The 16,207-nt window shown below is 38.9% G+C and overlaps 1 protein-coding gene across 8 annotated transcripts in view; it reads right to left on the minus strand.

Annotated features, from left to right (window-relative positions):
- Positions 1–9,758: 9,758 nt before the first annotated feature.
- The window catches only part of SHANK2 (SH3 and multiple ankyrin repeat domains 2), a 510,912-nt gene continuing 504,463 nt past the window's right edge, over positions 9,759–16,207 (minus strand). For 6 of the 8 annotated variants that reach the window (XM_077322109.1, XM_077322108.1, XM_077322107.1 and 3 more), the window contains one exon: positions 9,943–15,807. In XM_077322109.1, coding sequence (XP_077178224.1) covers positions 15,234–15,807 — 574 coding nt within the window. In that variant the 3' untranslated portion in view covers positions 9,943–15,233. Of the gene's footprint in view, positions 15,808–16,207 lie in introns of all 8 variants that reach the window. The other 2 variants (XM_077322114.1, XM_077322110.1) reach the window with 2 other exon arrangements.

A 16,207-nucleotide genomic window follows, 5' to 3' on the forward strand; every position in this document is an offset into this window, starting at 1 on the left:
TATACATGTGTGTTTTCACTATACTGCTTGCTGTTTTCAACTGAAATATAATGGTCCCTGTGTGGATAACAAAAGTGGCAAAACTGAGTCATTAACAGAAAGTAGAAGACTTAATGCAGAAAAATGAGTTCAAAAATAAATTGTTTGTGCATCAGGGAGAAGACCCATCAAAATGACCTAATAAGATTATGTTCCAAAAGAATGAAAGTATGAGATTTAAATTTAAATGAGAGTAGTGGAGATTGGAGAATTATGCTTGAATTTTCAGACCATTTATCTTCTCTTTTGACCTTAACCCCTGTGCATTGAGGGCAAAGGAGGCCTGCATTAATAGGATCCCAGTTTGTTGTATCTAATAGTAAAATGACTGGCCTCCCTTATGTTGAAAGTGTCAAGACACAGCCGCTCACAGACACAATAAGGGTTTCCACATAGGGGATCCCATCCAGACTCCCAGTGAAGACCGTCTTACTATCAGAACCAATGGGAAATAGAGGAGGGATGAATTTCTTTTTTTCCTCTTCCTTGGAAACCCGCCTCCCCATAGCTCCTCCCCTTCTCCTCTATCTTCTCCTTCCCAGGCACCAGCCAATACACTTTATCTTCTTCCTATATTTAGTTTTCCACCCTACTCCTGGCAGCCTCTGCCTGAGAAAACTGGTCCAGTTGTACAGTGCCAGTTGCCAGGGTGAACCCAGCTACACAACTGGGGACCTTGTGAAGGGTCTCCTGTCCCATGTTATTCCCTCTTTCCATTCTACTGGTAACGCTTCTCTCCTTCCCACCCATCCACCAGACTTATCTGCTCCACCTTCAGCTATGTTTATTTATAGCTCACCTTTCTTCACAATAGGGACTCAAGAGACCTACTTCATTTTCTCCTCCATGTATGCTCAAAACAACCTGGTGAGCAGGGGCAGACTGAGCAAAAACCTCTCTGCATCCACCTCCTGAGGAAGGGATGGAGATTAGGCATCAAAGGGAAGGGGAAAAGAATGAGGAAAAAGCCTGCCTAGCCAGTAGGCTAGGTGTAGGTCTCAGTTGGGTCTCATGAGGACCAGGCAATGCCTCCCTAATCGCACAAGGAGCTCAGCTTGTGCAAAGCTTGACCAGCTGGGTGTCACCCTCTGCCATGCCCAATGCTGTGTGGGGCTGGGTACTACCTTCAACTTTGCCTCACCTAGTGTGGGCCAAGCATCACTTTTCACCATCACTTCCCTCGTGGGGGGATTGACTGGGTTAGGCATCAACCTCTGCCTTGCCTCACATGTGCACAGGGTTTGCCTGGTCTTGTTTTGCACAGTGCTTAGCTGAGGATGGTGCCACCATCTGGCTCAGCTTCCCTCATGTGCTGCTGTCTGCTAGCTTTTTCCAGGTTTGTAGAAAGATTAGTCTTGGCCATCCCCAGATTTGGCTGTGACTTGGCTGTTATATAGACATTAGGTAGTGACGGTCAAGAATTCACTACATTAATATTTCAGTGCTAGTTTCAGGGCATGATTATTTCTGTTCTAATGGTTTCTTGACTCCAGACAAGTAATCTGCATGTATACATGGCTATGACCTATCCATTCTGAGGTTAGCTCTTTCTCCGTATCGTGCTTTCAATTGCTAAAAGAGATAGAAAGTGAGATCAGCTGTTGTTATTTAGAAACAAGAGGAACGAAGTAGCTCATGCTCAGAGCATATGATTGGTGTGACAGACTTGCTTCTTTCCTCTGGTTTCTAAGTAACAACAGCTGATCTCACTTTGATCTCAATGGTACTGCTCTAGCGCTATAACACCAACCTAGAATGTCAAAAAACCCCAAAATCTTCTGAGGAAGATCACACAGAGAAAACGATGCAGGAGGGTGGGGGGAGCGTCATTTGCACAGCACATGACAGCAATTTAGAAATGCAAGGAAGAAGAGATGAAAACTGGAAGAAAGCAGTTTCCATCAACTGTGGTTTAACCATACTTTGCTAACCCCCATGCAAGTGGGTTTGTCTGAACAGGTAAATACATTGTTAGCAGCTGGTTACTAAAATAGGTCTGTCTGAAATGATAGGGAAAAACCCATGCACACTCGGTTGCTAAATAAAAGGCAGAATGACTGCTAAATTCCCATTGTTTATTTAATTATTGAAGAACCCTTTAAAGTGGATTCAGTGTAGGTTGGGCACAAGTTAATGAATGGCTGAGAAACTGATGCGTTAATGTCACCTAGTTTCATAGCTTTTCACATAACTATACTGTTCTTTCCTAGCAAACTGCCACTGGGTTTTTCTTTTTAAGGTATTTCAGGTTCCTGAAGTAAAACGTTATGTGTTAATTATCAGCTGAGGAGATGCTAGACATTTCCGACATTAAAAAAAAAAAAAAATCAGACGGCTTCTGTTTTCATAGGAATAACAAGCTGACTCATGGATGATAAAGAGCCTATCACCTCATCCTGGCCCTCACTTTCCTTTTCTAATACCTTATTCACCTCTTTATTCCCAGTCCTTTCTCTGTCTCCAGTTTGGTTTTTACTTTTTCTCACCCTTCTCTCACCTGTTGGCTGGAAAGTCTTAAGAAGTTTTAAATTTATTGAAATCAAGAGGTAACCCTGACCTGGATGACCCCGCTTATCCTGATCTTGTCACATTTGTGGGAAGCTTAGCAGGATCAGCCTTGGTCAGTACTGGATGGGAGAAACTAAGGAATACCAGGGTTGCTACGCAGAGGAAGGCAATGACAAGCCACCTCTGAATATCTCTTGCCTTGAAAACCCTATGGAGTTGCCAAGTTAGCTGCAACCTTGATGGCAAATGTGTGTGTATACATATATATATGTATGTATAAACAAGGGATATACATAATGCACTGACTTCTCAAGGGCTAATTTAAAATTATACTAGCCATTCAGTCATGTCCAACACTTGGCAAACCTATGGCTCAGTTGTCTTCACATCTTCCAGTCTTGCACCACTTCTTTTAGTTTTATAACGTTCTGGCCGGTATCCATTTTGATCATATCTAACCCCTGTGTTCTTTGTTAACCTGGTTTCCTTTTACCACAGACCAGTCCTAGCATTATTGCTCTCTCTACTGAGTTGGATCACATGATATGGCCAAAGTAAGTGAGCCGGAATTCTGTGATTTTTGCTTTCCATCAGGCTTTTATGTGCTCTGGTATTTCCTTGTTGATGACTTTTGCTGTTCATGGAATCCACAGAAGCCTTCTCCAGCACCAGAGTTCAAACGATTCAGCTTTCTTCCTACCCAATTTCTTCATCGTCCAGCTTTCACAGCCATAAGTGGCTATTGGAAATACGATAGATTGAACTAATCTATGTTTGGTTTCTCAAATCAATTTGAGAAATGGGTTTGTTGCACTGAAATTGTCAGGTTTTTAGCCAGAGTGAAATTTATGAGGCAGGTTGAAACCACTGACATTCAAAGAAAAGAGAAGACAGCTGAGTGAGTACAGCTGTAGGTGTCTGATGTGTTCATTCCAGAGATTCCTAGAAAATACAGGATGCTGTTGCATATAAAATTCTCATTAACAATCCCTGCATATCTGACAGTTGTGTTACCGCCAACTTTTCTTTAGAAGCTCCCAGGTGGATTGCTATCGTAGCTGCTCTTAAATAGATATTAGCTACCCATATAAGTAATTAGACCCTGCCAGCTTTAATTCAGCTTGAGCCTAAACAGCATTAGGCACATCCTCCCTTTCAGTTGCCTTAGGTGCATACACAAAAGAACAGTTTGATTTGTAATCTTAACTCATTTGGTTGTGTTTTCTACTGATGACTGCAGTACAGATGTTGAGCATTTCTTCCCTTTATTTGTTCATTTAATTTATATGCCACCTTTCACTATATCTTTCTGATTCACTTATGAATTTTTTTTACAGAACAATTATGCAATCTTCCAGTCAGGAGCAGAGAAATGCTAGCAATAATTATAAAAGCTACCCCACTCCCAGATATGAATGAGGTTTACTGGAGCTCTCATGGGCCTTGTACTGGCATGAGTTAAAAGGGGATTGAAAAGTCAAAGTTGCAATTGTCATAGGATTGCATGTCAGTGGACTGTGCTTTGACCCTTGAGACATATATTATTGCTATAAGGTAAAATGAGCTTGTTGAAACAGGGAGTTTTATTTGAAAACAAATATTCTAAACATTCTCATAATTTACCGGAAAGTGAACTTGGGGCATGACCTAGATTTTAAAAAATCCAAACACTTTTACATGGCATTGGTTTAAATGGTAGGTAGTTAAAAATATAAATATAAATCCTAGAATGCTTGTCTATATGACTACTTGCTGATAGTATCGATTCAGAAGCTAGGGCTGAAGGACCCCAAGGGTCATCTAGTCCAATCCCATGCACAATGCAAGAAATGTATAGCTTCTTTGCCACACCACTAACCCAGTGACTTGCTCTATGCCTAGGGGAAGGCAAAAAGGATCCCTAGGCCAATCTGGTTTGGAGGATAATTCCTTTCTGACCCCCAAGTGCTGATTGGTATTATCCTTGGCCACAAGAGCCAAGCATTGATTCATCCTTTCCTGTTCTCCCTCTCACAATCTGCCTACATTAATGGTGAACCACAGAGTCAGCATTGCTGTCAGATGGCCATCTAGCCTCTGCTTAGAAACCACCAAAGAAGAAGAGTCTGCCACTTCCTGAGGAATCTACTGAGAAACTGCTCTATCAGGAAGTGCAGATATTGTGCACAATTTTACCATTTGTTCACAGGGAAACAATTTTTCCAGGTTAATTATGAAATATATTCACATATTAATTTTAAGAGTTTAATATTTATACCCAACATTTCATGGTGAACATATAAGTGGTTGTGATGGTTCATTCCAGTGTTCCCATTAGGCCAGTATAAACTTCCTGAACCCAAATTAAAAATTTTTAACAAGTGCTCCCCCCGCCAAAAAAAAAAGCTACCATTTGCAAGGTCTAGTTTGGTGTCCCCATTTGTTTGTCCTTGAACAATGTGCCTCCATGCCACATGGCAAGCTTGGTTCAATATGGAAGACACTTTCAAAAACACCGCGTAACAGGATATATGGCTCACTAGTTCCAATGTCAAAACTGTATTAATTCCAGCCATTTTTCTCACATTTCCTCTCCAAAACCTATTGCTTGTGTATTGTCCATGTATGTGCATTTATGTAAAGTGCTGTCAAGTCACAGCTGACAGCCAGAGACATTCAGACCCATTATGCACGGGGGTTTTAGCACACATTCGGGGTGGAATGGCGGTGACTAAAATCACCAATAACGCACGGTGCCGGCTGCAACTGGCCGCAGCTTCAGTGTATGCCGCCGAAAATGCCGCGTTCACGAAACGCGGAGGAAAGCATAGCTTCCGGGTGACCGGGGCGCAACCAGAAGTGGCGCCGGGATCGCTGCGTGCATAATTGGTTACTCTGGGTTTTGCCGCCGTCGCGCCCCGCCCCATACATAACCAGTGTGCGTCGCGTCTTCCCCCTCCACGTTTTCCATGTGACCCGAAATCGCTGTTTCGGCGGCCGTGCATAATGGGCCTCAGAGGTGCTTTGCCACAGCATTCCTCTGTATAGCAACCCTGGCATTCCTTTGTTGTCTCCCATCCAAATACTAACTAGGGCCAACATTGCTTAGATTTAGAGATCTGATAAGACTGGACTAACTTGCTACCGAAGTATATCTGCTCTTCTGTTGACATGAGCTTCTGGCATTTGTACCCTCTTTGTCACACAGAATCAGAGTTGGGAGGGGTCATACAGGCCACCTAGTCCAACTCTCTGTTCATTGCCTTAAGCATCCCTGACAAGTGATGTCCAGTTGCTGTCTGAGTGGGAGCTCACCACCATCTATTCCACAACTGAACTACACTCATTGTACAATGCCCCTCCCCCCAATGTCCAGCTGGTACATTTCTGCCTATAATTTAAACCTCGTGCCAACAGGAACAACTTCTTGCCTTCCTCAAAGTGACAGCCTTTCAAATACTTAAAGAGAGCAATCATGTCCCTCCCTCTCAACCTTATCTTCTCCAGCCCGAACATTCATTTGTCCCTCGGCCTTTCCTTGTCAGGCTCAGTCTCCAGGGCCCTGATCATCCTCATTGCTATTTTCTGCACCTGCTCCATTCTGTCCACATCCTTTTTGAAGTGAGGTTCCAGAACTGCAGACAGTACTCCAGATATGGCCTGACTAATGTGGTGTACAGGGGGACTATATCTTATGAGTTGAATGTTCTATCTCTGTTGACACACCCTTAGATCACATTAGCCTTTGCCGCTGCATCATACTGACTTTTCATATTGATTTATTGTATTTAGCTTACAGTCCAACTCTACCCTAAGATCTTCACACATGTTGCTGCTCAGAAGTGTATTTTCCATCCACTATGCATGCTTCTCATTTTTGTTATGCAGATGTAGAACTCTGCACTTATCCTTATTGAATTGCATCTTATTCACATCATCCCACTTTTCCAGTTTGTTCAGACATTATTGAATTCTAGGGTGTTTGCTGATCTTCCCAATTTGGTGTCACTTGCAGGTTCAATGAGTAGGCCCTCCTCCTTGTCCAGATCATTTATTAAAATATTTAAAAGGACTTTGCCCAGAACTGAGCCCTGTGACACCCCACTGGACACCTCCCTCCAAGCAGATAAAATGTCATTGATAACTGCTCTTTGGGTGGTTTTCTGACCAGTTCCCTATCCACCTAATTATCCTAAGACCCAGTCTGTACTCCTCCAGTTTACCCATCAGAACAACATGGGAAATCTTGTGAAAAACTTTACTGAAGTCCAGGTATAGAGCATCAATGGTGTTCCTATCATCCAGTAAGCCCATCGGTTGATCAAAGAAGGAACCAAGGTTTATCTGGCAGGACCATATCCTCATATCATCAAGTTGTCCTTTCCATGCTTGCAGATTCTCTCTTTAAAATCTACTCCAATATCTTCCCTGAGCCAGGTCAGACTGACTGGCCCATAGTTTCCTGGGTCATCGTTCCTCCCTTTTCTGAGACTTGAGATAAAACTTACCCTCCTCCAGCCTTGTGACACATCTCCTGTCCTCCAAGAGGTCTTGAAAGTGGTGGATTAAGTTTCTACAAGATCTCTAGAAAGCTCTTTTGAGCATTCTCAGGTGCACAACACTTAGCCCCAGGGGATTTGTACTCATCCAATGGAGGCAGGTGCCTCAACAACCTCTTTATCCATGTCAACCAGCAGTGCAAAAGCTATGCCTTGCCTACAACCATCTCTAGAGGGGCTTGTTATGAATAAAACGAATTTAAAAAAAAATAAAAATATAACTTTCTGTTTTCTCAATTTTTCCTTTATTCATTTTCATACAACACTGGGCCTATTGCATCTTTTACCTTACATCTGATCCTCACAAATTTGAAGTTTTTCTTGTAGCAAATTTCCATGGTCAGCCTCAGAGGTATATCTTTAGAGGTACCTATATACTTGCATATAAGCCGAGCTCCATCATCACAGGCTCTCCCATCCAGCATTGCCATTCCTTTTGCCATTGAAGGCAAAAGGAAAAATGATCAGAGTTCCTCAGTCAAACCGTTGATGTCCTACAAGTTGCCAGAGCAAGCTCAGCTTGCAGTACACATTTGCAAAAGGCAATGTAACGATTGGCTGGCTGGAGCAGGCTTTTATTTCAATTACCATATATACCCGCACATAAGCTGAGGGCTTTTTCAGTGCGAAGAAAGCTGCTGAAAAACTAGGCTTATACACGAGTATATAGGGTATATCCTTTCCATTCCTTGAACATTTCCCTTTTCTTAACTCATGATGGAGTTTTTTGCTTCTGCATTGGTTTCTTGGATCCCCTACCATCTTTCCATCTTGCTGGACTACTGGTGATTGGAGCTTGCAAGAGTTTTTGTTTTATGAAAGCTTTTCTTCTTGTACTTATTAGTTATTTTCCTTTCAGCATTCTTGCCATATAATGAATCTCATCATGCCACTAAGTTCATTAAAGTCTGCCCTTTTAAAGTCTAACATACATGTCAGGTTACAAACCCACTTGACCCCTCACAACAAAAGAAATTTTAGGAGGACCTTCACCCCATCTACTGACTCCTGCCTGTTGATTAATATTGAATATGGCTGAACCCCTCACAGCTTCCTCCACCACTTGAAAAAGGAAGTTGTTGGACAGGCAAATCAGGATGTTGTCTGAATGCTTAGCAGAGTTTGTCACTCAGCAGTCATCGGGTAGGTTGAAGTCCCCCATAACTGCAAGGTTATTCTGCTTGGATACACTGTCAAGCTGTTCAAGGAAGGCAGTATCCATCTCCTCACACTGCTCAGGATGTGTGTAATAAACTCCAACCACAACAACAGTCTTTCCCTTATCCTTACCCAGGTACTCTCCATTGGACCGTCACCTGCCTCCTTCAGTATTTCCTGACAAGCAAATCCACTCCTGATATACAGCACCACTCCACCTCCTATTCGACTCTTTCAAGGTTTTTTGAACAACTCATATCCATCCACTGCTACATTTCAGTCATGGAATAACTTGCCCCTATCCATAGATAAAAAAAGAAAGTACATCCCATGTACACACAGCACACAGTATACACACAGTATACAGCATTTCTCATTATATGTTAGGAGAGCATGCACACACTAGTCTTCCAGCATGTGAAGCAAATGCTAGCCAAGTATGCCTCCTCTTGGAGTTAAATTGAAAACATACTTTTCATATACTTTAGTTTGGAAAGATGCCTTCTTGTAAAATGTTCTTTGAGTGCTATGCTATGTTTCTAAGTAATCCATCTGAATCTTTTAGTCGAAATGATGCTCCAAAGCCAGAGTTAGACCTAGGCTAAGTTGGCAATTTCTGCTGATACTTCTTTCCTGCTGCAGGATTCCTCCATGACATTCCTCCAGATCCCCTGGAGTAGCATTTTGTGGAGTGGGGTGCTGTTGGAGGCAGGAAAATTCCATCCTGCCTAACCCACTGTGCTGCTTACAGACAAATCCATGTAGACTTATGTTTAACAAGCTTTCTTTGTCTTGCCTTTCTTCCCTTTTAGTCTCAGTTTCATACAAATAAATTATCAAACATTCAAATAACCTCTGTTTCTGTACCTTATATGTAACTGAGTTTGCCATAGAAGAGCAAGGTAAACATTCAGTAGTACCTTAAAGACCAATGTGAGTTCTCTACCTTCATTGATAGCATTGGCTCTTGAAAATGTATCCTGAAAGTCTTGCTGGTCTTTAAGGTGTTATTGGACTCAAATCTTTCCCTTATGTATAAACCAGTGGATTTCAGTCATAACACATACTTATTTAAGAGCAAGTTCAGCTGAACTCAGTGTTCTTGAGACCAGAAGAGAAATCATAATGCATGTTCAGTTTTTGACAAAATGGCATATCTAGAGGCAGTTGCTCACTGTCAAAAGTTCTACAATTTTAAGAGATATTTAAAAGAGCTTTACAATTTAGCAAGTATGCTTTAAACTTTAAGGCATAATCTGGTCAAAGATTAAGCTAGATGCCACTGAATCCTAATGGATTTTTAAAACACAAACATTTTATCCTGCCTTTCTTCATAAGGGAGTCAAGGTAAGTTAACCCTGGACTTAATTCTAATATAGAAATCAATGGGACATTAACTTGAAAATGAAAATATTTTTTTTACTACCCGAAGAAGTCATGGCTTACAATTTGAAAATATTTTTTAAGCTAAAGAATATGCATTAAAGTCTTACAAATAAGGTCAAAAAAGTATAATTCTTGAAAATACTTGATGCTTTAATATAAACTATGCTGTGGAATATTCTCCACCAAATGCCACTAGGAGTCAGCAAGTCACTGTTAAATTTGTCTCCAGAAAATATAGTACACTTACATTATATCTATATACTGAACAGATATTATACAAATAAATTTATTTTTGGGAAACAATTGAAACACATTTATATTTTAATTTCTTTATTTCACTTCAGTGACTAATGAAGTCACAGATTTATTGAGAGAGGACTGCAAAATAATTTGATTTTTTCATCATTTAGTATTTTAAACTTAGCTGTGCACTGATGGACTTCTTGATTCAGAAAACAAGGCACTGTAACTACAATACATTGATGTTGAAATGACCTTTTTCATTAAAAAGTACATCATTTTCTTACAACATAATTTATATACATCAGGCTCATTCAATGCATCCAGTGCACATATTTTTCTTCTTGTATATTACTGTGCTCTGCTGCGCCAATTCGTTGTATGACTTACTTTTCAATGCTGGTACTCTTCCTGAGTACTACACCTGTTGATACAGTCTTTGATTTTTGCCATCAGTTTGAGCAGTTGAAAAAAAGGAACCACCATTACAATGTATTTAAACATATCTTTGTTAAAGCTTGTTCATTCAGTAAAGCGTTAAAATTACTGCTTTTGAATCACACCTAGCTAGAGTGGTTTTGAGGCATGATGGGAACTCACCACCCTTTACACAATAACAATCAACCTCTTCTTCATATGTTTGCAGTTATGGCAAAATATAGCTATATGATATCCATATTAGTTTGCTAAAATATCACCTTCAAGTACCTGAATAAAAAGTAACAACATTATCAAGAATACAGTCCTATCTAGAATTAAATGGGCATGGGCAGGAACAAATCTGCATAGAATTGCACTGTGAATCTCTTAAATATTATAAACGAAATATTTAACACAAAAATGTGCATGGAAGAAAATTAATTCCCAAATAAATCAAGTTATCCATTGCAGAACATAAATCTGTTAAGTGATCCATTGAAAAGTATTATGGATAAAGCAACTAATAATTTAAAATATTCCACAATCTCTAATTGCAGAATCCTATTAAGTAAGAGTGTCACTCTGATAAGGTATCAGATCACCTTGATCTATTACATATTACATATCTCTGGAAACAAGTATTCTGTTTGCTGATTCTGATTTGGTTTAGAAGCCAAATGTGCAGAAGATTATTGAATGGGGAGGGGGACTTAGCCCCTCATCCAGGTCTATTGGGGCACTTATGCTCCTGTATATGCACTGTCAAACACTGCAGTGTATGCTTTATCCAGCTTTCATCAAATAGGCAGGCAGTCTCCTTCTTTTCAACAAATAATCAGTACTGGCAGAGGCAGCAATCATCTGCTACCAGAGATCCTTGCATAAAATATGGTGATCCACATGATCTCTAGAACAGGTTCTTGTTTGTTCCCTGTCATGTAACTTTTCTTCCAAAACCATTTCAACGGTCCATCAGATGACACATTTAATGTTTAGAATGGCCATTAATACCCTTTTGGGAAGCTCATTGTAGGGAAACCCTCAGCCTTGGAAAAATGCTTAATAAAATAACCCTCTGAGGAATCAGATCATCCTGCTATAAATCAATGTATTCACAAAATATCTTAATTTTCTCAGAATGGTAAAATATGAAATTTAGAACAAGTTCTATGTGCTTTAACTCTGGATCCACTAGTCAGAAGCGAAACTATTTATCTGGGTAGGTGCAATTAAAGCATTTAAAACTATTATATAGCAAGTTTGGCAACTCTTTTTATAAATAAAGGATTGAGACTGTTGATACTGTTTTGTAATCAGAACCACAACCTTAGTGCAATATTATATTTATTTCTTACAGTAATTTTGGTTGCCATACAAGAGTATTAAGGATTAGGGAAAGTGCAAGTTACAAGAGCTTGATTTTTTAAAAATCAATTTGAAATCAGAGGAATTAAAGCACAGAAATTACAGCAACATAGATAACGTGAACACAAGTTGTTACACAAACCATAGCGGAAAACATTTCTATCTAGAAAAGAAAAAATGTAATGGGAAAACTATCAGTATTAGAGGCTCATACACAGAGTCATTGCCAGATCAACTGGGTAATGCTTGTTTGTAAATTAACTCAGAAAAATCACTGTTTTTATTAACTTAAGTACCACAAATAATTAGCTTTTGTGATATGTAAATTTTGTAAATCAACAGTCACATATAGTCATTTTATAATATATGAATTAAAACTTAAATGTTCCCAGACACCTAAAGAAAGGAGTCTGTGCAGTTATACACAATTTACATCTTGTGTGATTTTGGTATTGTATACACAAATATTACAGAAACTAAGCATGTAAATGCAATTTATTTAAATTACAGTATATAAACAAAATTTGTTTCTAAAACCTGGAATATCATTACAAGATTATTTCTAACACCTTATTTTGCACCATCAAGAGATTAAAAGGGCCGTTCCTGTCCCCAACATTTTCAAAGTGAACAAAAATGATGGGGTGCAACTCTGCATCTGTTTCTATTGCTTTCTGTGATAAAACCATCAAACAGCGCTAAAGACTACTTCATCTTGGCAAAAGGTGTATTTTATTGATAAAAGCAGTTCCTCACAGGCCTCGTTGCTCTGAAGATCATAAGACACAATGTAAAAATAAACTATTTCATTAGCTCTTTGATGTTCAAATCTCTTTTATACTAATTATATTGTACCTACTATTTAAGTGCCTGAAAAAGATACATATGCAGGAGATACCCCTTTTTAGAAAGGGATTAACCATCGGCTGAAACTTCTGTGTACATCATACATTTTAAACAGTAAAAGGTTAAGATTAACAGCAGTTTAAGAATCCGCCCCCCCCCCCATTTTCTTTACTGTCATTTTTTCTAATGTATTTCCTGGCACATATTATAGAGGTAACAACAACTGCATTCAAAGAAACAAAAAAGAGCATAGCGGTTGTGGTTTGTTTACTGAATTCTGCAATATCACCAAATGGAAGACAATGATGGCTGATTTTATTTTTCATTTTACATTTTTTCCAAAATATTTGATGGCTTTTTGTAGCCACTGAATATTTCAATGTCATCCTATACATAAAAATCCATGTAATTATGTAAATTCGAGTACTTTTGTATTTAAGCTAGATTTTAATTACAATGTTACTCGGAACTTTCAAATGCAAATAGAAACCTGTGAAGAGTACAACAACAGATGTTAAGTCAAAAGACCAGTTTTTGCCGAATGGGGGAGAAAAGAGAAAGAAATTAATATTAGTTTTTATAATTAACCACTGCATTGTTAATTGTAACCATGTTTGAAGAAACACTCATCTTCTGAAGAAGTTCTAGCAAAGATAGAAAATATAACACAGCTCTGCTGGTTCAGATGCATCCAAATGAGGTTGAGTTTAAAAAGGTCAAGACTTAATTATTCCACAGAAATAGTAATAAACCACAAAAGTTTCTTTTTAAATTTCTACCATTGAAGTGGCACAAAGGCTGCCCAGTAGACCAGCCACTTGTATTCTTAAAATATTGTGCTTATAAACTATCTGTACAACTATTTAAACTTGCAGTAAAGAAATACTGAAATTGCTAATCTTCATGTACTAATGCTAGGGCTGTTGCAGACCTAAATAGACACTTGGTTGTGAGAAAACAAAATTATAATTAGAGATAGGCTGGAACACATAATAAGGAAATAATTAGATGCCTTCTGAAATGTGAGGCCACTTGAAAGTTTGGTAGTTCGAGGAACTGTGTGCTAAACTGCTTCAAAAACTAGGAACCATAACACCTTTAATATGCATTCTTTATGGTGGTAGAGAAGGTAAATTGAGAGAATACTGTTAACCTACAAAAATCTCATGACATCCAAGCTATATAATGCTCAAAATGCTGCTGTTTCTGAGATATTCTCTGAACAATATAGTTTTGAACACATCTCGAATTAATTATCCTTTTCTCCAAATAAGACTCAAGAAAGAAACATTTTACCACCATCCCTTAATTCCAATTGTATTTCACAGGACAATAACTGAACTGCAGAATCTATAAACATAAAAAATAAACCTCTTGCAAGCCTAATAAACTTTGACTTACATTGAAGCATCATGAATCAGATCCAATTAAGTGCTTGCCGAAGGCATTTGCTGATGCTTATATGATGAGTTTGTAATTCATGAGATGACTCTGAGCTAACAAAATATATACATTAAAATATTTTCACACAGATCACTCTTTCAGATTTGGACTTAAGTATGCCATATGATTGAGGGTGGGGTGGGGGGGTCCCTGATCACCTCTTTAATCTTGGTGTCCTTTGTAACAGCACGGGTTCAATGTAGTAGGTACATGCAGACTACTGCTGTGAGAAGACCTCTGGGCTGGGGCCAACAGATAAATCTCTAACCTTTTCACATTGCAAAGGCAGTTTTCTGTTTCACGTACCTAGTATCCTGGATTGCCGAGGAATTAAAAAGGAGAATATAATTGATGGTGTTTTTCTCCTTTGAAAACTTGAAAATAATCGTCTCATTAAATATGATGTTCTGGGCATTATTCAAACCCCATACACAAAAGCTCTGACAGAGAGATTTACATTAATTTAAACAAATTGCCATTTGATTGTTAACAGGTATTTCCAATTAAGAGAAATCTTTTAAAACATTTTAATGCAAATTCCCTGCTGTACAGCTAGGCAAGTTTTTCATACAACTTCCACATATTTTACTATGCCAGGTAGGAAAACAAAGCATATCGAATACTGCCTGGCAACCTGAAAAGGCTCCAAATATAAACCAAAAAACAGCAACAACAAAAAAAGTAGACTTAAAAGTCAGACAGAACACAGTTATGCTGAATGACCAAAATTGTTCCCAGACAAGAAACATAATAACAAGGTCAAGGTCAGAAGCTGTCACAGAGAAAATGTTGATGACTTTGCTCTGAGAACCCTATGAATGCTGGGATGGGCAAATGCTAACAAAAGATGGCTGGATAGAATATTTTCTTGAGAAAGGAGAAACACCTGTGATTTTTACAGCAAAAAGAATCTCCTCCAGCAGAAAGATATTTCTAAAGGGCACAGTTCATGGACATAAAAAGATCAATATATTTCTTCTCCTTGACAGAAATGGGAATTTTATCAACAATTTTGATATGGTGAGAGTTTATGCAGTTCTAGGTTGGAAATATTTTCTTTATTTTTATTCTCTCCTTCCACCTTCTTCCTTCCTCTTGACGTATATGGTCCCATTAATGTAATTCTGGATTTTCTCCTAGGCATTAACCTCTACGCTGCCAAGTACCAGAAGCTATAGAGATAGATGCTTTAACTTGGTGGTACTTGTGGGTAGCAAAGGCAATTGGGGTGTTTCAGTACCAGCCCATCTCTATTTATAACAAAAGTTTGTGAGGCAAGAATAGTCAATCTTATCTGTCCAATAGCTGTTTCAAAGCTCTTTCTATATTCATTCTGTGGCCAACTCTAGTCACTCCAAGGTCTATCAAGTCTTCCTTCTGAAGGTTTGGTAAATGAGTGCCATCTATTTCATTATCCATAAAGGTCTCTTTATGTTCACCTAAATTTAAACTTTCCAACCAATCTGCCACATCTGGTTTAGTCCACAGGTGGACAGGCTTAGTTGTAAAAGGCTTATTTGAGATTGGCTGTTGCAACATTGAGGGAGAAGGAGACCTGCTGCGCCCTGTGTTCAAAGCAAAGAGGTCCCCAGAAGGAGGCTGGCTGGGTAGGCTAAACACATCAGAAAGAGTTGGAGAGGGAGATGCAACTGGAGCAGCAGCAGTCAGAGGAACTGGCATGATGTCTTTACTTATCTCAGTTGGTGAGACCACTGGGCTTGGAGCATTTCTTGCTCCTGATGTCCTACTATCATAGTCTGGGGATCTGCTCTGCAGTGTGATTGGCTGGCTAGTTCCAGGCCGGATAGTAAAAGTGATGGTTGAACTTCGAGTACCTGAGACAGTGCTCATGACTTCTGTGCTCCTGCAATCATAAATAAACAAAATATTCAGAATCTCTAAAAACAGCAGTGCAAATTATGCAGTTCATGATGTATAAATGCAAGTCATACCACATTAAAAAACAAAACAAAAAAAAACAACCCAGACTGGAAGAAATCACTAAGAATTCATCTTGTGTGTGTATTCAAATTTGTTGTGCAGATGATATGCTTAAGAGGTTGTTCTTAGTTCTTCAAGTTCACAACATGATAGCCAGTGTGATGTAGTGTTTAAGAGTGTCAGACTAATACCTGGGAGAGAGAACAGAAAACCTAACTGGAATTAGCTAGGATCTGAAAGGTTGAATGTCTGTACAATTTAGACAACAGGTTACACAATTATATAAACATCTATTGTACAAAGCATTTTTTAAAAAAATTAAG

Source organism: Paroedura picta, chromosome 2, assembly GCF_049243985.1.
Source record: "Paroedura picta isolate Pp20150507F chromosome 2, Ppicta_v3.0, whole genome shotgun sequence".
In the NCBI taxonomy this organism is placed as follows: Eukaryota; Metazoa; Chordata; class Lepidosauria; order Squamata; family Gekkonidae; genus Paroedura; species Paroedura picta.